The sequence below is a fragment of the Rhinoderma darwinii genome, chromosome 2, assembly GCF_050947455.1.
Source record: "Rhinoderma darwinii isolate aRhiDar2 chromosome 2, aRhiDar2.hap1, whole genome shotgun sequence".
Classification (NCBI taxonomy): Eukaryota; Metazoa; Chordata; class Amphibia; order Anura; family Rhinodermatidae; genus Rhinoderma; species Rhinoderma darwinii.
In genome coordinates this window covers 412,941,933-412,965,792 of record NC_134688.1, presented here as the reverse complement: position 1 = coordinate 412,965,792, position 23,860 = coordinate 412,941,933, and the positions used below count along the sequence as shown (strand labels likewise).

Here is a 23,860-nt window from a genome sequence, read left to right as displayed (position 1 = left end):
GGTGAGCTATATAGTATATAGCCCCCTGTAGATATAGCCCACCCCTGTATATGGTGCTCCATAGATAGCCCATCCCAGTATATAGCCCCCCTGTAGATATAGTCGCCCTGTATATAGCCCAGCCCTGTAGATATAGCCCCCTGTAGATATATTCCCCCTGTATATAGCCCACCCCTGTATATAGCCCACCCCTGTAGATATAGCCCCCCTCTGTAGATATAGCCCCCCTGTGTATATAGCCCCCCTGTGTGTATCCCAGCCCTGTAGATATAGCCCAGCCCTGTAGATATGGTCCCCCTGTAGATATGGTCCCCCTGTAGATATGGTCCCCCTGTAGATATGGTCCCCCTGTAGATAGCCCACCCCTGTATATAGTCCCCCTGTAGATATATTCCCCCTGTAGATATAGCCCACCCCTGTATATAGTCCCCCTGTAGATATAGCCCACCCCTGTATATAGTATCCCACAAATAGCTCCCCCCTATAGTGCTCCACAGAAAGCCCACCCCTGTATATAGCCCCCTTGTACATATAGTCCACCCCTGTATATAGTGCTCCACAGATAGCCCACCCTTGTATATAGTATATACAGGGGTGTGCTATCTGTGGAGCACTATATACAGGGGTGGACTATATGTACAAGGGGGGGGCTATATACAGGGGTGGGCTATCTGTGAAACACTATATACAGGGGTGGACTATATGTGGAGCACTATATACAGGGGTGGGCTATATCTACAGGGGGGCTTCATACATGGTTGGGCTATCTGTAGAGCTCTATATACAGGGGTGGGCTATATCTACAGGGGGCTATATACAGGAGTGGGCTATCTGTAGAGCACTATAGGGGGAGTTATTTGTGGGACACTATATACAGGGGTGGTCTATATGGGGGCACTATCTACAGGGGCTCTATGGCAGGCACTATCTACAGGGGGCTCTATGGCAGGCACTATCTACAGGGGGCACAGTGTGTGTGTGGGACACGGTGTATGGTGCTATTATAATTAGAGGTGCAGTGTATGGCACTATTATATTTAGGGGCGTAGTGTGTGGTATAATGATAACTTTATATTTATTTATAGGTGCAGAAATGTTGGTAAAGTGAGAAGCTGAAGACATGTGAGCGGCAAACTGCAGAATTGGACCGGGAGAAGTCATCATAGAGGTCTGGACCAAATGGAGAAAAAGAACTAGAATCTGAGACGTCACCGGTGAGTCACTTAATGTAAATGTTCACTCTGCCTCTAATCAGTAATGTAGTCACTGTATGATCTGCAGCGAAATGATGGGTGGTATGATTATGATAGGATTTATTTTTTGTGAAACGGCATCTCCCAGCATATCCTTACCATTGTTCGGGATATGCTGGGAGCTGTAGTTTTACGCCGTACAAACCTATACGGCAGGGGTTGCACTAAATTGAGCTGTATTTGTTCTGGGGCTGTATATATGTACCGAGCTTGGTTCTGGTGTTGTGTATAGAACCATATTGCTTGTGAAATGTACAAATAATTTTATGCTCGCGTTACATAAAAAGAAATGACACGTCGATTGGTAGAGAAAACAAACACGGCGAGGGGGAAGGAGATGTCGGGAAAGAGGTTGGGGGGGGGGGGGGCGCCAAACTGAATCTTTGCCCCGGGTGCTGGAGAACCTAGCTACGCCTCTGACACATGTATCCCCTATCCTGTGGATATTCTGTGGATAGGGGATACATGTCTTATGTAGGAACAACCCCTTTAATGGCAGAGCGGGGAGATACCTCCCTGCTCTGCCGTAGTGTTCAGTGGCGTCGCGCTGTAGCAGCCATAGCGGCTGCTAGCGGAGCCTCCGGCCATGGTGGGGGCCCGTGTCGGCGGGCGACACGGGCCCCCTCATGCCGCGGGACCCGTAGCAGCCGCTACGGCTGCTATAGCGGTATTTACGCCACTGGTGACTGGTGTGCATGCGCATGAGTCACAAGTGTGAGTAGTATCCGGCGTGCGTATGCGTCCTAGGTGTGAGTGGAGTTTGTGCCAATGTGTCATAGGTGTGAGTCGTGTGCATGCGTATGTGTCCTAGTTGTGAGTGTCACGAATGCAGCATGTGTCCAGCTTGTGTGTTGCATCTGTGTGTCATGTGTCCAGCATGTGAGGGTGTATGTCTATGGCTGAATATAGAATTTAAATCATACTATTTGGTTACAGCAAAAATAAAATCTTCTAGAATAATGAGCATCTTCATTATTCTCGTGGAAGAGCAGTGGATTCGTTGGGGCTATCAGGATCTATTACCTTTTTTAATAAATCTCCCCATGTCTTGTATAGCTGAAATCTGGTCGCATGTATTCCAGCCCAACACTGTCAGCTGCGTATGGCCTGCGGTGGGCCTGTGTGCTTAAAAATCCCAGTGCTTATTTTACGTCCCAGTCCGGCCCTGATTTCAGTATATCGTAATACTGTCAGTCTCCTTCAAAGCGCTGCCGGAAGCAGGGCTTCATAGCAGTACAAAGATATCAGGCTCTCCTGCTGCCATGCCAACCATTGGTGATCTCCTAGTGGGGGGCGGCGTTGCAACGTTACAATGGACCACCCTCGTTACTAACCCTTGAGATGTTGCAGTCGCTTTTGACCGCAGCATCTAAGGGGTTAAACAAGCGGGTTCCCGCTCGTTACACTGAAGTGTCGGCTATTACACACAGCCGACACACTCATTCTATGGAGCGGGCTCAGCCCATGAACCCAGTCCATACTCCCCCATCCGACCTGCGCCGTATATATATATGGCAGATGTCAGGAAGGGGGGGAATAATCCCCCCATAGAGCACTCAGCAGTCAGTTAGATGCTCAGACCCACCCCTCTTCACAGCTCACCTCACTGCCCTTCTTCTGTGTAGACTTGGGAAACTCTCCATCTTCCTCTGTGCTGCTCCTCTATGGTGGTGCGTGCAGTGTTAGAGTGGCGTGTTCCTACAGACGTGCCTATTGTGCCGCACGTCAGCTAGGTAAAATAAGTCAGACTCTTAAAGGTATATCATGGCCGTGGCGCATGACCACTTCCCAGCATGCCCGTGCAATGGCTCCCTTCATGGCCCAAAATGCTGCTTCCCCCTTTCAGCTAGGTGGCGCCGCATGCGCCGGTAGGCTCACCTCGCTTCATGGCAGGTGCGCACCTGCATATGCAATGATGTCAGGAGGTTTACAACACTGTATACCCCAGCCAGAGCATCGGAAGCCCTCTGGCTGGGGACTCCGACCCTAGGGAAGCTCCATATATAGACAGTGACGTCAGGAGCTTCTCCAGGGCCGGAATCCCTGTGCTGAGTGCTACTCAATGGTCTTCTTATGGACTCCAGGCTTGGGAAAGCTATACGTTTAAAATATTCCTGTGATGCAATGGGGGGCATTATACTGTGTGGGGGTAGCTATCGGGGGCATTATATTGTTTGGGTGCAGCTATGGGGGGTATTATACTGTGGTGGTCTGCTATGGGGGGCATTATACTGTGTGGGGCAGCTATGGGGGCCATTTTACTGTGTGGGGGCATCTAAGGGGAGCATTATACTGTGTGGGGGCATATATGAGGGGCATTATACTGTGGGTGGGTAGCTATGGGGGGCATTACACTGTGTGGGGGCATTATACTGTGGAAGCATCTATGGCGACTGTTGGGAAAGGCAGCTGGGGATAGGTGCGCGCAGGGGTCGGGTGGTGTTGGAGTGGGGTAGGGGGGCCCAAGCTGAGTTCTTACACCCATGAACCTTTAGCTACGCCCCTGCTTGCTATGCTAACACTAGCAAATTTGTTAGACGGAAGCTCAAATAACCATAAATCAATAATGAGTAACAACTTTTAATCAATAAATAAACAATTATACTACTCTCATAAATAATACAAGAGGGCAGGTGGTGGCTTCTCACTCACTTTGAATGGAAGACTGAACTGCAGCCCTGATGACATGAGTAATAAAAAATAGAGTGAACCGGACACTTGCCCGGTTTACATCCAGCGAAAAAATATTGCAGCATTATGAGAATGCAGTACAATGATGGTACGCAAGATACAGACAACCATGTGCACTGACCCTACATATCTGTCTGTGTCTTGTTCTAACATGCTCTCATCCACTACCGCTAGATGACGATATTGAAGTTAGTTTCATAATTGTCCAGTTTCTTATTCAGGGATGAAGTTGGTTTCTTATTCAGCAGTTTCTTATTTGCATTTTCAGTATTTTTGTTTTTTATGAACATATTAGGGTATGTTCACACGCAGTGTTTTCAGACATTTTTCGGGGGGTAAACGCCTCGAAAAATGCCTTAAAAAACGAAAGCTGAACGTCTCCAAACATCTGCCCATTGATTTCATTGGGAAAAACTGTGTTTCGCTCAGATGGGGAGTTTTTTACGCGGCCGTTTGAAAAAACGGCGCGTAAAAAACGGCCCGTAAAAAGAAGCGCATGTCACTTCTTGAGATGTTTTTGGAGCCGTTTTTCATTGTGTCAATCGAGAAACAGCTCCAAAAACACAGAAGAAAAAACGCCTGAAAAAACATTTGATGCTTTAAAAACATCTGAAAATCAAAGGCTGTTTTCCCTTGAAAACAGCTCTGTATTTTACAGCCGTTTTTACTTTAGAAAGTAAACATACCCTAAAAGGGAAAAGTTTTTTAACCCTTTAAAAATACCAGTTACTTATTCAAATCCGGAAAAAGTGTCTGTCTACCCACTTTGATGCCAGCTATCATGCCCAGAAACTGTTCGGGCCAGGCTGATCTTAACTGATTTTGATGTGGGACATTCTTCTTTGTATGTTGGCACTGCGAAATGAATTGCCCAAAGTCATTTAACCCTTCAAAAACGCCTGAAAATCAGAGGCTGTTTTCTCTGAAAACAGCTCGGTATATTCAGACGTTTTTTTTGTAAAGCGTGTGAACATACCCTAAGGCCTCATGCACACGAACGTGCTTTTGCAGCCGCAATTCCCCCGAAAATCCACGGGAGAATTGCGGCCCCATTCATTCCTATGGGGCCATGCACACGACAGTGATTTTCACGGTCCGTGCATGGCCCAGGACATGGAGCCTGGACAGCAGAAGGAACGGGCAAGTCTTATTACAGCCGTGTTCTGCAGTCCAGGCTCATAGAAAATAATGGCCGCAGCCATGTGCATGGCCCGCGATTTGCGGGCGGCTCGAGGCTGACAGTCCGCTGCTGGCCGACCCGAAAATCACGGCCGTGCACATGGCTACGGTCGTGTGCATAAGGCCTAAGACTACATGCACAAGTTGCGGAATTTGATGTGGAAAATCTGCATCAAAACTGCAGATAAACGTAGGTAAAATCTGCACGTAATATTGTGTTTTTTTATGCATTTTAGGTCAGGATTTTATGTTGCAGGGTTTGGTGTTTTATTTTTATAAACTTGTCAGATACAATTCTGAGACGGAAAAGCAAGATAAATTGACAAGCTGCAGATTTTAAAATACGCACTGCAGGTTAATTCAGATGCGGAAACATTTTGGTGCTGTTAAAATTTTGTTTTAACTTAAAAGGAGTACGCTTTAGCAGGTGTGGCGTTTTTCAGAGGCGTTGTCCACCTGTGTATCTCAAATTTAACCAAAACGGAACATTAAACTGCTATGGCCTATTTTTAGGTATGTACGGAATAAACAACAATGTGTGAAGGAGACCTAAGGGTACGGCCACACGGAGTGGCCCTGACACTGTCGCAACTCGGCCAACAACCGCGCTGGCACTATGTAGGAGCGGCTGTCAAATACCTCGTTAAGTGGTATACCAGTTACATGCGCATGCACACTGCCCATTCATTCTGGGAGCACCGGAGATAGCCGAGTGCAGTGTTCGGCTTTTTCCGGCACTGCCATAGAGAATGAATAGGGGGTAAGTTGTTGTAATTTGCAAAATCGTGCGGTCATAAAGGGTGTATTAATTCATGGCCGTACGATTTTGCAGATAAAGGGACGGTTTACCCGCGTTAACATGCGTCCACTAACAGGCTGTTTGACAGCCGCACCGAACATGGTTCCGGCGTGGTTGTTAGCCGCGTTGCGACCGTCTCAGGGACGCTGCGTGTGGCCCTACCCTAAGGCCAGGACCACGCATGCAGTTTTGATGTAGGTTTTGGTGCAGTTTGGGTGGACACAAGAAAAAGGAAATACTTTAGTTTTTTTCTTTAGGGTATGTGCACATGACTTCTTTTCAGACGTAATGGAGGCGTTTTACGCCTCGAATTACGCATGAAAAGACGGCTCCAATACGTCGGCAAACATCTGCCCATTGCTTGCAATGGATCTCACGATGTTCTGTGCAGACGAGCTGTCATGTTACGCGTCGCTGCCAAAATACGGAGCGTAAAATGACGGCTCGTCAAAAGAGGTGCAGGACACTTCTTGGGACGTTTTTGGAGCCGTTTTCTCATAGACTCTATTGGAAACAGCTCCAAAAACGGCCAACGCAGCGAAAAACACAAGTTGCTCAAAAAACGTCTAAATATCAGGAAATGTTTTCCCTTGAAAACAGCTCCGTATTTTCAGACGTTTTTGAGTTTGCGTGTGAACATACCCTTATACCTTTCTTTGGATACACTTCTGACTTTGTTTTTTAAAAAAAAGGAGCCAAGAACTTCACCAAAAACTGTGAGTGATCCTGGCCTTAGAAACATTTTCCCAAAAATGCCTATTGAAAATTACATCCAGTTTTCTGGAATAACTGTAAGGCCTTATTCACACGAACGTGTTATATGTCCGTGCTACGCGCATGATTTTCACGCGTGTCGCCCGAACCTATGTTAATGAATGGGGCCGTTCAGACTGTCAGTGAATTTCACGCAGCGTATGTGTGCTGCGTGAAACTCATGACATGTCCTATATTTGCCCGTGTTTCGCGCTGCACGCACCCATTGAAGTCAATGGGTGCGTGCAAATCCTGCACGGCACACGGAAGCACTTCCGGGTGCCGCGCGTGATTCGCGCAACAGCAGTAAAATAAATGAATCACGCAGCCGCGCACCATATACTGATGCCACACGGACCTGTTGCGCGCGCAAAACGACACTTCCGTGTGAATTAGGCCTTAGGCCTAGTCCACACAGAGGAATTTGCAGACAGAAAAAATCTGCCTCAAAATTACTTCAGGAATTTTGAGGCAGTTTTTGACCTGCCTGCACTTCCTTGCCACGTTTTTCGCCCGCGGCCATTGAGATGGGCGTGGGCAAAAAACATCCTGGAAAAGAAACACCTCCCATTGAAATCAATGGGGGGTGGTTTCAGAAGTTTTTTGGCGCTGATTCCAACGTGGTTCCCGCGTCAAAAAAACTCAGTGTGAGCTGGGCCTTAAAGTGAGTCTGTTACCAGCCCTCTCTGCCCAAGCCGCTTACACCGCTTGTTTGGCATATTTGCACATTTGAATTTTTTTCCAGGGAAAGGGACACTAAGGCCCCATGCACACGAACGTGCTTTTGCGGCCGCAATTCCCCCGAAAATCCATGGGAGAATTGCGGCCCCATTCATTCCTATGGGGCCATGCACATGACCGTGGTTTCCACGGTGCGTGCATGGCCCGGAGCCTGGACCGCAGAAAGAACGGGCAAGCTTTATTACGGCCGTGTTCTGCGGTCCAGGCTCATTGAAAATAATGGCATGGCCCGCGATTTGCGGGCGGCTCGCGGCTGACACTCTGTGGCCGACCGACCCAAAAATCACGGCCGTGCACATGGCTACGGTCGTGTGCATGAGGCCTTAGGGTGTGGCGTCTTTGGTGGGTGGGTGCGTCTAGTGGGGCGTGGCTTTCCAGAATTTCTGCATACAAACAAAATAACAAAATTTCTGCACTAGTTTGGCTGACAACTACTATGGTGGCCAGTAGGTCTCTGGTTATCTGTTTTTTTTACAGGCAGGTGATGTCTCACTTTAGCACTAGGGCTAGGCTATATGTGCTGACCACTTCTGGTAGCTTAAAAACCAGCGTAGATAGTGCCACACTCAGTGCCTCTTGTAGGGGAAAAAGGAATTTGAGTCAGCACTGCCAAATAAGTGAAAAAATTATCCTGTTTATTCCACACGAGACATTTCAGCTCAGTGTGAGCCTTTCTCAAGCATGCTCCCTGTAGAAAGTGCCACACACTGCTCCCTGTAGATGATGCCATAGTGCCCCCTGTAAATACCGCAATGCCCTCTGTAGATAGTGCCACGCAGTCCCCTGTAGATGCCACAGAGAGCCCCTGTAGATGATGTCACACACACTCACTGTAGATGATGCCACACTGCCCTCCTGTAGATGATGCCACACAACCCCCTGTAGATGACGCCACACACAGCCCCTCTGTATATAGTGCCACACACCTCCCTGTAGATAGTGCCACATACTCTCCCCCCAGATAGAGCCATTGTGGCTCCCTCTATGAGCGGAATCCCCAGCCAGACGTCGACAATGCTCTGGCTGTGGATTCTGCTGCAGGAGGTGCCCCTGACGTCGCTGCCCTTATATGGATAGTAAAGTCATGTGCTCACTCTATGAACGGAATTCCGGTGCTCCAGGCAGAGCCTCTGACTTCATTGTCCATATATGGACAGTGGCGTCGTCAGTGCCTCCCTCGATGAGCGGAATCCCTCGGCTAGGCGTCGGCAATGCTCTGGCCGGTGATTCCACTGCAGGAGGTGCCCCTGACATCACTGCCCTTATATGGACAGTGAAGTCATGGGCTACTCCTGGGGCGCCGGAATACCCAGCCAAAGTATTGCTGACGCCCTGGCCGGGAATTCCGCTCATAGAGCCCTAACTTCACTGTCCATAAGGGCAGTGACGTCAGTGACACGTGCCATCCTGCAGCAGAATCCCCGGCCAGGCATCAGTAATGCTCTGGCCGGTGATTTCGCTGCAGGAGGCACCCCTGACGTCACTGCCCCTATGTGGACAGTGAAATCATGGGCTATTCCTGGAGCCCCAGAATCCCTGGCCAAAGCGTTGCTGACGCCCTGCCGGGAATTCTACTCATAGAGAGAGCCCTGACTTCACTGTCCATATAAGGGCAGTGACGTCAGTGGCGCCTTCTGCAGTGGAATCCCCGGCAGGGCGTCGGCAACGCTTTGGCCTGGGATTTCGCTCCAGGAGGAATGAATGGCAGAGCAGGAAGCTGAAAGTTTCCTGCTCTGCCATAGTATTCAATTGTATCTGTCTCCTGAGGACACAAATACAATTGAATGTAGCAGTTTCCGGAAAAAGTCCCGGGACAGTAACTTGCCGGGATGGTCTCTGTAAATTAGGGACAGTCCCGGACAATTTGGGACAGTTGGCAAGTATGGTCTGGTATTGTGAAAAGCATCTCTTGGCTCTAAAAAGGCAAGAGTAAACGTTATTGCCGTCCTTCATACCAGGAAGTGCCCTACACTTTTCTTTCTAAGGCTATGTTCACACAAGGCGGATGTGCTGCATAAAAGCACACAGCGTATCCGCCCTGTGTGCCACAGGGAATTCCGTTCGAAAAACCGCACAGTAACACAGAATTCTTGGTAAGTATAAGATTTTTTTTCTCTGAATTGCGTGTTTTGCGATGGAATCGCTGCTTTTCCACCAAAAGAGCACATTTGCTATTTGTTGCGGATTTTACCTTGAATTCAATGGGGATAACTCTCAACAAAAAGCAGCGATTACGCAAATACAATTGACATGCTGCGGATTAAAAAAAACGCACCACAGGTCAATTTTAGAGTTTTTTCCGCTCATCATTTACGCAGCGTTTGGATATTTGTTCAAATCCCATCCACTCTGCTTCTACTGTATTAGGCTCCATGCACACGACTGTGCCCGTAATCACGGTCCGTGATTACGGGCAAGGCCAGCCACGTACAGTCGTCCACGGACCGTGCTTCCATTATAAAGTTTGGTAGCACGGTCCATAAAATAAAAAAAATAGGACAGGTTTCTATGGTCCCGACACCTTCCCGTAAATATATGGGAAGGTGTCCGTGGACAATAGAAGTGAATGGATCCGTAATTGCGGACTGTAATTAGTCCGAAATTACGGACGAAATCTACGGTCGCGCGCATGGGGCCTAATGCTGTGAATTTTCCGCAACTAAACTCATTGCGGAAAATCAGCAGTATTTACGCTGCGCATGAACTTACCCTAACATCTCCCCGTTTCCTACTCTCTATACGTCTCTGTCAAGCTGTTGCGTCATCCGCTGCTTCAGCCAGGGATGAACAAGGAGGTGTTAGAAAAAAAAGCGGAGGACACTTCTGGGTATGGAGGACTCCACGCACATACGGCGCATGGAGGCAGAGTTGATTTTGACCGTTTTGCAAGAACCAAGATATGTAATAAAAAGTATGTGGGCAATGCTTTCCGCAATACCGGACAAGCTGCTGGGGAAGGGATTGGTGATGGACTATTTTTAGAAGAAAAAAAAAGTCACAAACAGCATATTTATCAAGCCAGCCGTCCCTTTTTGCAACATAAGGCCTCATTTACACGAGCGTGTGCGTTTTGCGCGCGTAAAAAACGCAGCGTTTTGCGTGCGCAAAAGGCACTTGACAGTTCCGTGTGTCATCCGTGTATGATGCGCGGCTGCGTGATTTTCGCGCAGCCGCCATCATAGAGATGAGGCTAGCCGACGTCAGTCACTGTCCATGGTGCTGAAAGAGTTAACTGATCGGCAGTAACTCTTTCAGCACCCTCGACAGTGAATTCCGATCACAATATCGAGTAACCTGTTTAAAAAAAAAAGAGGTTCGTACTTACCGAGAACTTCCCGGCCGTTGCCTTGGTGACGCGTCCTTGGTGACGCGCCTCTCTTGACATCTGGCCCCACCTCCCTGGATGACGCGGCAGTCCATGTGACCGCTGCAGCCTGTGCTTGGCTTGTGATTGGCTGCAGCTGTCACTTGGACTGAATTGTCATCCCGGGAGGTCAGACTGGAGGAAGAAGCCGGGAGTTTTATCGGTAAGTCAGAACTTTTTTTTTTTTTTTACACGTTCACGTTTATTGGGATCGGAAGTCACTGTGCAGGGTGCTGAAACAGGTTAACTATTTCAGCACCCTGGACAGTGACTGTCTCCTGACGTCGCGTCCCGCAACATTTTTTGCCGGGTTCGGCCAAAACGAGTTCGGCCGAACCCGGTGAAGTTCGGTTCGCTCATCTCTAAGACACTCCTTTTGGATGTTTGTAAACAGAAAAGCACGTGGTGCTTTTCTGTTTACATTCAGAGTTTGACAGCTCTTGCGCGAATCACGCAGTTCGCACGGAAGTGCTTCCGTGCGACCTTCGTGGTTTTCACGCACCCATTGACTTCAATGGGTGCGTGATGCGCGAAAAACGCACGATTATAGAACATGTCGTGAGTTTTACGCAACGCACTCGCGCTGCGCAAAATTCACGCATCGTCTGCACTGCCCCATAGAGTAATATAGGTGCGTACGACACGCGTGAAAAGCACATGCGTCGCACGCGCTTATATTACGCTCGTGTAAATGAGGCCTAAATGATATTTTTGTGTTGAAAAAAAATTAAAAAAGGTGTGACTAATAATGTATTATGTCCAAAAACTTAGAAGTCAACAAAATCATTAGCTTCCTCTCTATATATATCTGGGCACATACCCTAAAAAGACAAAAACTGATATAAAGTGAAACAATGAAGAAAAACAGTGTCAACAGAGTGCAACACTAGCGGAATAGGTTTCCCCCACCCGTTGTAATTACCACAGCCTACCACTAGGTGGCGTCTCCTTCACATTTACGCAAAGGAATCACAAATAGCGAACAAAACAAGCGGAAGGAGGAAATATCGGCGTCCTCCCCACGGGAACGAGTCATCCATTCGTTGTAAGAGGTCTGTATGACTGTGATTATAAGGAAGTGCACGGTATAGTCTTGTAATTATAGCATGACTACTAATTAGCGCCCTCCTCTACTGCTTCAGCGCTGTGCGGTCTACGACCTCTGTAATCACGTGACCAAGCTTGCTCCGTCTTGTGCGCGTGTCTGCGGCCTCTCTGACGTCACGGAGCGCGGCGGGCTCTGGTCAGTGTGTAGGGCCTGATTGATATGTCTAATATAAGGCAGTTAATTCACGTTTATCCGAGGAATGGTTATTTATTAGTGTGTTTTATAGTTTTCAGTACTTTTAAATTAATATAAAATGAAACATTTTTTGCTGCATAAAAAAGGTAATGTCCAGTTTTTGGGAACTATTTAGAGCTGTAAGAATTTTCACACCTTGCATCTCGAGGACGGAGATCAGTTGAAACCGGAAAAAGAAAAAACTGAAATGCACAAGATGACGTTGGTTATCTGCGTTGAATTTTGGTTTTGTTTAGTTTTTTTTCGATTAATTGCCCAACCCTAATAATGTTTATCAGATTCTCAAACAATTTTTCAAACTACTGGTTCTTCTATGTAAAAGGGGCTCAAAGGGGTATCCCTAACTAAAGGCCCTTTTACACAGGTCAATGTTCGGGCAAACAAGTGTTCATATGAACGCTTTTTCCCGATCATTGCCAACGTGTAAACGCCAACGATCAGCCGATGAACGAGCAAATACTCGTTCATTGGTTGATTTGTATCGTTTATGCAGCAGAAAATAAATTATCATCGTTGGCAGCACATCTTGTGTAAACAGGGAGACGTGCTACCGACATGATGGAAATGCATGGGACGAGTGATCGCAGTAACGACCGCTCATCCCTGTACGTTACTGATCAAAGCTCCGTGTGAAAGGAGCAAACAAGCGCCGATCAGCAAACTGTCTAGTTGGTCGGCGCTCTTTTACAGCCAATATTGGTCAGTGTAAAATGACCCTTAGACACGGGATTTGCCATAAATGTGTACACACTTTAATGTGGTACTTTGTGGCAGGTACTCATTTTACTGAGCACATTTGGAACCAGCATTAAAAGGGACATGTAGAAATTTGCTGGGAAGATGTTGAGATATATTACAATACGGACTCCTTGATGGCCAGCGCTTATGTCCATGGTGATGTAGTACTGCTCCTACTGTCTCAAGGGGGTTTTGCAGTGGACGATTATCGGACAGACAAACGTTCACATAATTTCCCTGTGTAAACCGGGGAACGATCAGCAGATGAACAAGCAAACTCGTTCATCTGCTGGTCATATTGTTTTAAAAAAGTAAAAGATTATCGGTGTCGGCAGCACATTTCCCTGTGTAACTAGGGAGACGCGCTGCTGACATGATAATAATGTATGTGGATGAGCGATCAGAGTAACGACCGCTCGTCTCCATCCGTTGCTCCGCGTGACAGGAGCAAACAAGCGCCGATCAACGATGTCTTGGTGGTCGGAGCTTCCTACACCGGCCTATTGTTGGCTGGTGTAAAGGGCCTTTACTTCTGTGGATGACAAAACGCTAAACATGTGACTTCCCCTTTACAGCTGTTGTGTAAGACCCTGTTCACATTGTGGTTGTGCACTACATTCTCCTGATGTTTATGTCTATAGACTTCTATTAGCCATATTTATATGTGAACAGATCCTTACATATCATGGCGGCCGCTATACTAACGAGTAGTATCTGCACGTGTGAATAGCAAAGTTTTATTTACAGATATGTGCTTTAGTGAATAAGACTGGAACTGTATGCCGTTATACATGCGCCACTGGTTGGATGTACCCAGCTGCCAAATGCATGAAGTGCAGGGAGCAAAACCTAGTCAGGGCTGATTTTTATTGTTTTCATACAGCCGAGTAAGGATGGCCATACACTTTAGATACCTGTTGGGACGAGTGATCGTTTGTCCGACAGCTATTCCTAACGACTCCTCCATGCACATTCACTCTTGGCTCGGCCAAACTTGAATGTGTTCTCAGGGAGAAAGCTGCTGCCAGACTCCAAATGAACAAAAGGATCAGGCATGTTGAAATTCATGATGTACCTCTGCTAGCTCAATATCACAAATTGTATTTCTGTATACTTGTATGTATCCACATATTTTATTGTATTTAATCCTTATAGGATGTTAGCTCTTGTGGACTTTGTCCTGTTAAACTATAAATTGCATTCTACTTTGTTTTTATGTATGTGGTTGTTATAAACATGTTTTACATTATACAGCTCCCGGTACGTTTATCAGATAATGGTCCCTTTACCTGGTGCAGAATTCATACACAAGCCTTTACAGCTGTATCGGTATCTTCTTCTTTGTTGCAAGCGACTTCCAAATGAGAATCTTCAACATCATTATAAGCACGCAGTACGACAGGTGAGATGTCGCCCCCCCCATCTACATTTCTAATCCAAAATTGCTAATTATGTAAAGTGGGATTATAAAAATCATATATATATATATATATATATATGTGTTTGAACAGCATATTCCAGAAAAATGAGACAGAACGTATGCACAGATGCAAGAACGCCTGTGACTGCAAATTTATACAGCACACAAGAAAATGGCGCCAGCACTCTCCGAACACTAATGCCCCCTAAGCCTCTAAATATAAATAAATATGCATTACTGCTGAATCTACTTACAATAGTGAGGTTTTTGGCGCACATTTTGATCAAATTGTGTGAGCCCACCTGCCACGACAAGGCGCCCTCTATAAGGTGGGTCCCTAACGCTGCTCATACACCCAGAACTGGGACTAGACCTACAAAAGTTTGAACAGCACATTCCAGCTAATTAGGCCTCATGCACACTTTTCGGGTCGGCCGGCTGCCTGATTTTCGGGTCGGCCGGCTGCGGACTGTCAGGGTTCAAGGAACTGCAGGGTTCAAGGAACTGGATTTATTTTGCCTTTTTTTTTTTTCAGAAGGTTTAATAGAAATGATAGTGTAGCAAACTTATATTTATGCCCAGCATTATTTAGCAGTATTTAGCTTCCAACCCCAACTCATATTATACAAGGCCCTGTCAGTGGACTCCCACCAACTCAGTGGAGATGGAAAAATTTGGGGGTCTACTCCTCAATATGGGAATAATAAAAAAAGACCTCAATAAGGTCATATTGGAGTACTGACCTTTTAGATCACACTCCACCGTAACGTCATGCCCAGGGTTGGATTTCAAGTGTTGCTGAAATTTCTGCATTATAATAAAAATTCACATTGCCCACTCCCTAATTACCCTGCATATGATCGCTTATTTCAAATTTGGCCCATTATAGACCACTATAGTCTTACATTTTCCCAGACATACAAATCGCAGAAACATGTAGACCTAGATGAATCCCTAGTGCACTTCAAGGGCAGATTACATTTTCGCCAATAAACGGGCCAGGTATGGCGTAAAACTTTACAAATTATGTGATCGCACATCTGGCTACACACATAAGTTCAGAGTCTACAAGGGAAAGGACTCCAAAATAGAGCCCCCAGACTGCACCCCCTAACCTTAAAATAACTGGAAAAATAGTATGGGATCTGCTCCACCCCCTTCTAGATCAAAGGTACAATTTGTATCTAGACAACTCCTATATAAGTGTCCCGCTACTGAAATGACTGTTTTCCAGAGGTACTGTTGCCTGCGGAACTATCAGACAAAACCAAAAAGAGTTGCCTAAAAGTTTGATAGAGCAAAGGATGAGAACGGAGGAAAATAAGGCGGTGTGCACTGACAACATGATGCTTGCCAAGTACAAGGGCAAGCGGTGTGAGGTCCTTGTACTGACCACCATACATTCTGACAGATTCAGCCTCGTCTCAGTCCGTGGAAACAGACAGCCGGTCCCCAAAGCTGTGTGTATCCAGCGCTATAATAAGTTTATGGGGTGGGGGGGGGGGGGGTTGATCTGTCAGACCATGTGCTGCAAACATACAGCACCCTTCGCAAGACTTGGGTGAGGTATAAAAAAAACTGGCACTTCACCTTACCCAAATAGCCCTTTACCTTACCCAAATAGCCCTTTATAATTCTTTTGTGATCTACAAAAATGTAGGAAACGGGGAGATTACTACAATTTCAGGAAAAAATAATAGAGGCCTTTATATTTGGAGAACAGGAAGGAGAGTGAAGCGGGGCCTCAGGAACGAGGGCAAAATAATTCCAGGGCAGCATTTCCCAAGAGAAGTTCCTCTCGACAGAGGCAAGAAGGAGTCCACAAAAAAGGTGTCGGGTATGCTCCAAGAATGGAAATAGGCGGGACACTACACACCATTGTGAGACCTACCCCTCAAAGCCTGGTCTTTGCATAAAAAACAGTTTTCAAATTTACCACACCTCAGTTGACTTTCACTAACCTGCCCTCCCTTCTCTCATTTTCTCAAATACCTCCTGAAATTCTTTTTATTACAAGCATGGTAAAATAGAAAATTACTTTATTCAATCATTTAATTCCCATTTTTACCTATTACCATATTTCTAGCATTTTAATTGTCAAATTTAGTAAAACCCCTAAACAAAACTAGAAATTCTCATTACACCCCTAACCTTGCAAACACAAAGCAGATCCTCAAAATGATGAGTACAAATTTGGCCACAAAATGTGCTGCATCTTCCCTTCTAAACCCTGTTACGTTTGCCGTTTGTTATGACTATGTCCTGCTATATAAAGCTGTTCTATCAATTCCTATTACTGTTTGGTGATATGTGTCTGTTATTTTCTTTTTGTTATTTGGAGGGTACCTAATACATGAGCTCTTCCTTATCAACACACTATGGGCTTTATTATAATCTTGTTTTTTAGGGACTAGTGGTTCTTTACTGTCCCTCTTATGGTGTGCCGGCGTCACTTGGCACGTTCGTACCTTTATACAGGGATTGACAAGGCTGAAGAGACATTGTACAACCTGTCCCTAAGAAAAAGAAGTGACATTATATAGCCCTGCAGCTGTCCTTTCATCCTGTGAATATGCTCAAATTTGCAACATAGTTGGACATTTTTCCTCCATTTTTCAAATACATTGCCCTTGGGTTGCTGTTCTTAATGACTACGTACTGACACATTTGTTGGTCAGCTGCTCTGTTAGCACAACATAGTCGTATGTACCGGCTAATGCATTGCTAGGGACTAGTCTGAAAACTTTTGTGTCCACATGCTTACTACACCCCTAGATAATTACCTTGTTGAGTGTAGTTTTCTAAATGGGGTTAGCTCTAGAGTTGTTACATCGTTCTGCCTGCTCAAATCCTCTACAGGCGTAGAAGGCCTATAATTGAGCTATATTATGCCCTGAAAGCTACAGGGTTCTCCTTTCTATTCGGGCCCCACCATGTGATTGATTAGCAGATTACGGCCTAAGTGGGTGTACTTCTGAACACAAGGGAAACTGGTCAATAAATGTTGGTGCGTTTTATCAGTTTCATGTACTATGTACGAAAAATATGTCCTATATTTGTTGTAAAAAAAAATAATTTCATTTTTTACGGCTTTGCGTTATATCCAACAATAACGTGGGCTCAAACTACTCACAATGTCCCTAGGTGAATAACTTAGTGGGTGTAGTTTTGAAAATGGGGTAATTTTTTTGGGTGCCACATTGTTCCACGAGCTCAAACCTTTGCAGGCATGGAGTGGGGCCTATAAGTCATTCAAGCTAAAATTATGTCCTAAAAAGCCCCACAGTGTGGCAAGGCAGCACATTGCGACCTAAGTGGGGGTATTTCTGAACACGGTACATGAAACACACCTCAGCATTTATTGCCCAGTTTCTCCTATGTACAAAAAATGTGTCCTATAAATGACGCATTTCTGAAAAAACTTTACATTTAAATTTTTAACACCTTTTTATATTAATTCTTGAAAAAAATAAAAAAAATTGAGCACAAAATACTCAATACACCACCCATTAAATACCTTGAGGGGTGTAGTTTTTTTTAAAATGGGGTCATTATGGGGGGCTGCTTATGTTCTAGCACTTCTGAGCCCCTGCAAACTTGCTTGGTGCATGAAAACCAACTTTACTTCAAAATCTTCAAAGTTTCCTTTAGAAGTTTAAGCTTTGTAATACATATAAAAATGTAAAATGTAAAAAATACATTGCTGTCAAAATAAAGTAGACATATGGAAATATACATTTTATGACACATTAGTATAGAATGTACATAAATATGTGAGATATTAAAGTTCAAAATAGGAAATAAATGATTTTTTCAAAAATGTCTTTATTTCTTGTGGTTTAAAAAAAACAAAAATAAACAACAAATCGTATTGGCCTGCTTTTATCACAGAAATATAGTACAATATGTCACAAAAGAGAATCACTTGGATACACAAAACCATTATGGAGTTATCTTCCAAAATGTTCACACATACCAGATTTTTTAGATCTGGCTTGGCTCTTAAGGCCCAAACAGGCTCTGTCCTTTAGGGGTTAATGTTATGGCTGAAAGGTGTAAATAAATAATAAAACATATGCTAGCCATTTTTGTCTTTGTCTGTGCAAGTTTATGAATGCACTATGAGTTTTTGTTTTTTTTACATATTTACTATTTTTTAACATTACTTTTTATTTGACTAATTTTAAACTCTATTCACATATGAATTGTTAGGTTTCTGACTGCTGTTCCGGTGTTTTTGATTGTGATAATAGTGCAGTCTGCACCCTTGGCATCAAAAATGTCGGAACCACGATAAAAAGCATATTATAGGTCAGTGGAGTCCATCAGGATTTGGCAGAACACTTTGAAACCAGATCCTTAACACAAGCTATGACACAGTGGCTTACATAGAAGAGAGATAGACCCATAGCAGAGATCAAAGTGTGCCCCCCATTATGGTACTGCGATTTGCTACCTGGGACAGAAAAGCCTTGTGTTTGTTTCGTCCTCCTCCCGCATGGGCCAATTTCTCTGCACCATTGCTTGCTAAAAATGCAGTTCTTCTTGAGATGGCTGTCCTGCACAGGTTCTGCAAAGGGAATGGGACCATCTAGGGTTGGGTCACCTCTCTCCAAGGCCACCTTTAACAGCTGCATGGTCTGCCTCTTATGGTATGTCACTTTTGCCATGATGCCAATGTGAACAAAACCTTGAACTAAATGTCGAGTTATATTGATCTATTACGATGTGTTTTCCAAAAGAGCTTTCGTGTTCATGCTGATGAGGATGACCCAGAGAGGATACAACAGATTATTAAGAGGGCCATAGAAGATGCTGACTGGGTGATGAATAAGGCAAGTATGACAAAACGCAAAGTGCATGCTTAGCTTCTGAGCAGTCACGCATTAATCACATCGCAAATATCTTATTCCACAGATATTTAATATTAGGAACATTTCAAGTGTAGCTCTTAAATGATGCCAGTCACGTACACTATCCCGGCATCACTTTTAAACTTCTGTGTAGGAGAGCGGCAGGCATCATCATTGGAGGTAACCTTTAAATACAGGCTACATCTAGAATTAATTTTGACATTTTTGAAAATTATAAACATTTTTAAAAATGACGAGAGCCAATAGATGATTATGAATCTTTTTATGTGTATTCCATTCTTCAGGTTTGTTCTCTTGCTTATACCTGGGGATTTAATAGGTGTGGAATTGCTGAGATTGAATAACCATATTCAGCAGTTTGGAGGCTACAGTTAGTCTTTCCTAAACCTGAAAGAAAAAAACGAATAAACCGAAAAGTGCATGCAATGAGTACACTAGTGCGGGGGGAGAGTGGAGATGTAGGTGGTTTTAAAGGCAACATATACCACAGTATGATTATACAGTGGGATAGGTTGCAGTCTACCGTTGGAGGTATAAGGGCATGACCACACATGGCGGAATTCCTCCGCAACTGTCCGCATGAATGCCGCACCTAATCCGGGTTGCGGATTACGGCTGCGGATCTGCACAAAATGTGCAGAAAATTGATGCGGACTAGCTGCTGCGGACTGCGGGAAAAGTGCTTCCCTTCTCCCTATCAGTGCAGGATAGAGAGAAGGGACAGCACTTTCCCTAGTGAAAGTAAAAGAAATTCATACTTACCGCCCGTTGTCTTTATGACGCGTCCCTCCTTCGGCATCCAGCCCGACCTCCCTGGATGACGCGCCAGTCCATGTGACCGCTGCAGCCTGTGCTTGGCCTGTGATTGGCTGCAGCCGTCACTTACACTGAAACGTCATCCTGGGAGGCCGGACTGGAGACAGAAACAGGGAGTTCTCGGTAAGTACGAACTTCATTTTTTTTTACAGATACATGTATATTGGGATCGGTAGTCACTGTCCCGGGTGCAGAAACAGTTACTGCCGATCGCTTAACTCTTTCAGCACCCTGGACAGTGACTATTTACTGACGTCTCCTAGCAACGCTCCCGTCATTACGGGAGCCCCATTGACTTCCTCAGTCTGGCTGTAGACCTAGAAATACATAGGTCCAGCCAGAATGAAGAAATGTCAAGTAAAAAAAGCAAGACGCATCCGCAGCACACATGACATGTGCATGACAGCTGCGGACTTCATTGCGGAACTTTGAATCTCCATTGAAGTCAATGGAGAAATTCCGCCATGAGTCCGCCACTGCTCCGCAACAGACAGAGCATGCTGCGGACACCAAATTCCGCTCCGCAGCCTATGCTCCGCAGCGGAATTGTACGCATCGTGTAAACGAACACTGCTAAATTAAAGTGAAAGTCAATGTAGAAACGGCTCCGCTGCGGATTAACGCTGCGGAGTGTCCGCAGCGGAATTTAAGTGCAATTCCGCCATGTGTGAACCCGCCCTAAGTCGGGAGTCCCTCTGATGTATAACTCCGAGGAAGGTAAAAAGCGTGATGTGAAGAAGGGCTCAAGAAGAGGTGGCTGAGATGGTTAATAATGCAAAGTTACATTACAATAAATATCAGTCACCAGTGCTAGTGAACATTAATACCTAGGGGAAGCTCGGAATCCAAGTCTTATAATAAAAACAAATGGGATAGTGGGGGCGGTTAGGATCAATATACAGATGAATAATGGCAAGGAGGAAAGACGTTGGTGATTTGGAGAAGAGGAAGAGATACAATATCCCCCTCCCCAAAATTCCAGCAGCTGCAATAAAAACGAGCCCCTCCCCATTCACTAGGTGCCATAGTCCTTTGCACCGCTCCTGGTTTATATGAGTACCTTCTGTTCGTGGCTGCAGACTTATTAGTGCTGATCGTAACCAGACTGGATGTGTTAGGCTGGCCATACACTTTAGATAGCTGTCGGTCGACCAATCATCCGACAGCTATTAGTAACAAATTCTCCATACACATGCATTCTCTGCTCGTGTTCTCAAGGAGAAAGCTGCCAGACACCTCTGGAGGTGGTTTACCTCCAAACGTACAAAAGGATCAGGTATGTTGAAATTCAACATGCCTGACCCTTCTCTCTCTGACGTCTGCTGTCGGGGTAGAGTTGGGATACCGCCATACTCATCAGATGGTCAGCTGATGTCAGGAGCTTCCCCAGGGCCGGAGTCCTGAGGACAGTCACATCACTGGAGCTTCCCAACGTGTACTTTTAACTTATATATTGATGATGAATGCCATACATTGGCATCCATCACCCATAGGCTCCCATGTTAAAAAAAACATACTGAGCGGTATACGTTTTTTGTGGGATCTTTTAGGATGGAATAGCGTAGTCTACTTGACATACACCAGTCTGATGGAGGCCAAAAGGACACGCTTTTGGCCTCTTTCGGTCTAATGGAGGCCTACGAAACGTTTAGTGTTTACGTCGGGAGCTTTCCTGATGTATACAATAAGGGTATGTTCACACGAGGGCGTCCGTTATGGCTGAAATTACGGGGATGTTTCAGCCTGAAAACATCCCCGTAATTTCAGCCGTACCGGCATGTGCAGGCGCTTGAACGCCGCGTCAATTACGGCCGTAATTGGCGCTGCTATTCATTGGAGTGAATGAATAACGGCTCCAATTACGGCCAAAGAAGTGACAGGTCACTTCTTTGATGCGGGCGTCTATTTACGCGCCGTCATTTGACAGCGGCGCGTAAATATACGCCTCGTGTGAACAGACAAACGTCTGCCCATTGCTTCCAATGGGCAGATGTTTGTCAGCGCTATTGAGGCGCTATTTTCGGGCGTAATTCGGGGCAAAAACGCCCGATTTACGTCCGTAAATAGGCCGTGTGAACATACCCTAAATGTAAAGCAGAAATGTGATCTGATGTGGGCCTAACATCTAAACAGAAGAAAACAAGGATAAAAAGAAGGAATCTTGGAGTGTAGATGATTGGATAAAAGTGATAGTCAGTGATTAATTTTGGACAATTTTCTCATTCCATCAATAGAAGAAAGGTTTGGTGGTGATCAAGTAATTTTTAGGATAATGCATTTTGCCACAGAGCAAAAAGTGTTACAGCTTTTCTTCAGGAAAGGCATATTAATTTAATGACATGACCAACAAACAGTCTGATCTCATTCTAATTGAAAATTTATTGTGGAAAAATTGGTACATGACAGCTATCCTTAGGGTATGTTCACACAGAGTTTTTTGCAAGCAGAAAATTCTGCCTCAACATTCCGTTTGGAATTTTGAGGCAGATTTTGATCTGCCTGCACGCTGTTTGCTGTGTTTTTCACCCACAGCCATTGAGCGCAGCAGGCAAAAAACGCTGTGAAATACGATTTCTCTGCCTCCCATTGATGTCAATGGGAGGTCAGAGACGTAAACACCCGAAGATAGGGCATGTCGCTGCTTTTTCCCCCGAGACAGTTTTTCCGCTCGTAGGAAAAACAACGCCTCTGCTTCCCATTGAAATCAATAAGAGGCATTTTCGGCCGTGTTTTGGCGCGTTTTCCGACGCGGTTACCACGTCAATAAAAGTATAAAAAAAACTCAGTGTGAACTGGCCCTTAGTGCAAAGCTGATCTGTCATCCGCTCTTCAAGACAGCTGAAATTATCTTGATCTACGATATTGTTTGTCGTAAGTGTAGTCCATGTCTTTAAGAATTCGGGTCGTCATAAAACCCAGAGGAGGCGCAACAAAGTACTAATTGTGATTTTGTTTTTGTTGATTCTGTGATTTGTGCATTTGCTATGAAGTAACAAAAAACAAACAAAAATAACATCCTCTAATTGTGGTGATGCCAGAATTTTTGCCAGTGGTTGTAGTATTGTGAAACACATTGTATAAAGGTTATTAAGTAACAGTAATACTTACATTATTGGGGGTTTGATTGATTTTGCTTCGTTACTATGCCACTGCTCTCAGCCGGAAAAACTTTAACATGTTTTTTATTTTTGAAACCATCATAGGGTACTGCATTATGAGCATGAATGAACATAAATATAAACCTCTGTCTTTAAATTGATATTTAGAAACTTTATATTAATTTTTATTTTTATTTTATATGTAGTATAAAAAACAAGGCTAACAGAATATAAAGAAGTAAGACGTCATCTGAAGAGTGACTCATGGGCAATATATTACATAATTTGATGGCAACCAAAGAACCTAAATCCATCTCTATGGCATCTACTCTTTAAGGAGCAATCTGTTCCCAGTTATGTACTGTACTATGTGCAAGGAATATTTTTTTGTCTACAGTGCCTACCGTCATTTTGAAAATTAACATTATGGTTTATCTGAATTGATGGTTCACAGAAAATTCTAAAGGAAATGCTTTACATTTCATGTTATAGTAATTGTTAGATATGTTAATATTAAAGTATGGGCTATGTGTCCTCTTTTTGTACATAGAGTATTTCATGAATGGAAATCGGACTCCACAAGAGGTAAACCAAAAAGCTTTCTGTAATCTACATTTTTTGTGGATGTTTTTTTTACTAATGTAAGGTCAATCAGAAAGTTCTATAATTTAAAAGAGTTTTCTGGGACTTTAATATCGATGACCTATCCTTAGCAACCACAGCATCTAAGGGGTTTGACAGAGGTAGGGGCCTCCCTCTGTCAGCCTATTGGCGTCCCTGTGACTCTTTGGCGGAGTGCCAATGGGTTACCATGGCAGCAGAGGGCCTAAC

General features: G+C 44.8%; 1 protein-coding gene across 4 annotated transcripts; it reads left to right on the top strand.

The window, feature by feature from the left end:
- Positions 1–11,748: 11,748 nt before the first annotated feature.
- Positions 11,749–23,574, top strand: LYRM9 (LYR motif containing 9). 4 transcript variants are annotated; one of them, XM_075850820.1, is made up of 5 exons: positions 11,749–11,832; positions 14,076–14,223; positions 18,984–19,076; positions 19,159–19,274; positions 23,236–23,574. In XM_075850820.1, exons 2-4 carry the CDS (start codon positions 14,098–14,100, stop codon positions 19,198–19,200), a joined length of 261 nt encoding a protein of 86 aa, XP_075706935.1. In that variant the 5' UTR covers positions 11,749–11,832; positions 14,076–14,097; the 3' UTR covers positions 19,201–19,274; positions 23,236–23,574. The 4 variants fall into 4 exon arrangements, with proteins under 4 accessions (XP_075706935.1, XP_075706938.1, XP_075706936.1 ...); XM_075850821.1 differs by lacking the exon at positions 11,749–11,832 and adding an exon at positions 11,936–12,023; XM_075850822.1 differs by lacking the exon at positions 11,749–11,832 and adding an exon at positions 12,034–12,169.
- Positions 23,575–23,860: the final 286 nt, after the last annotated feature.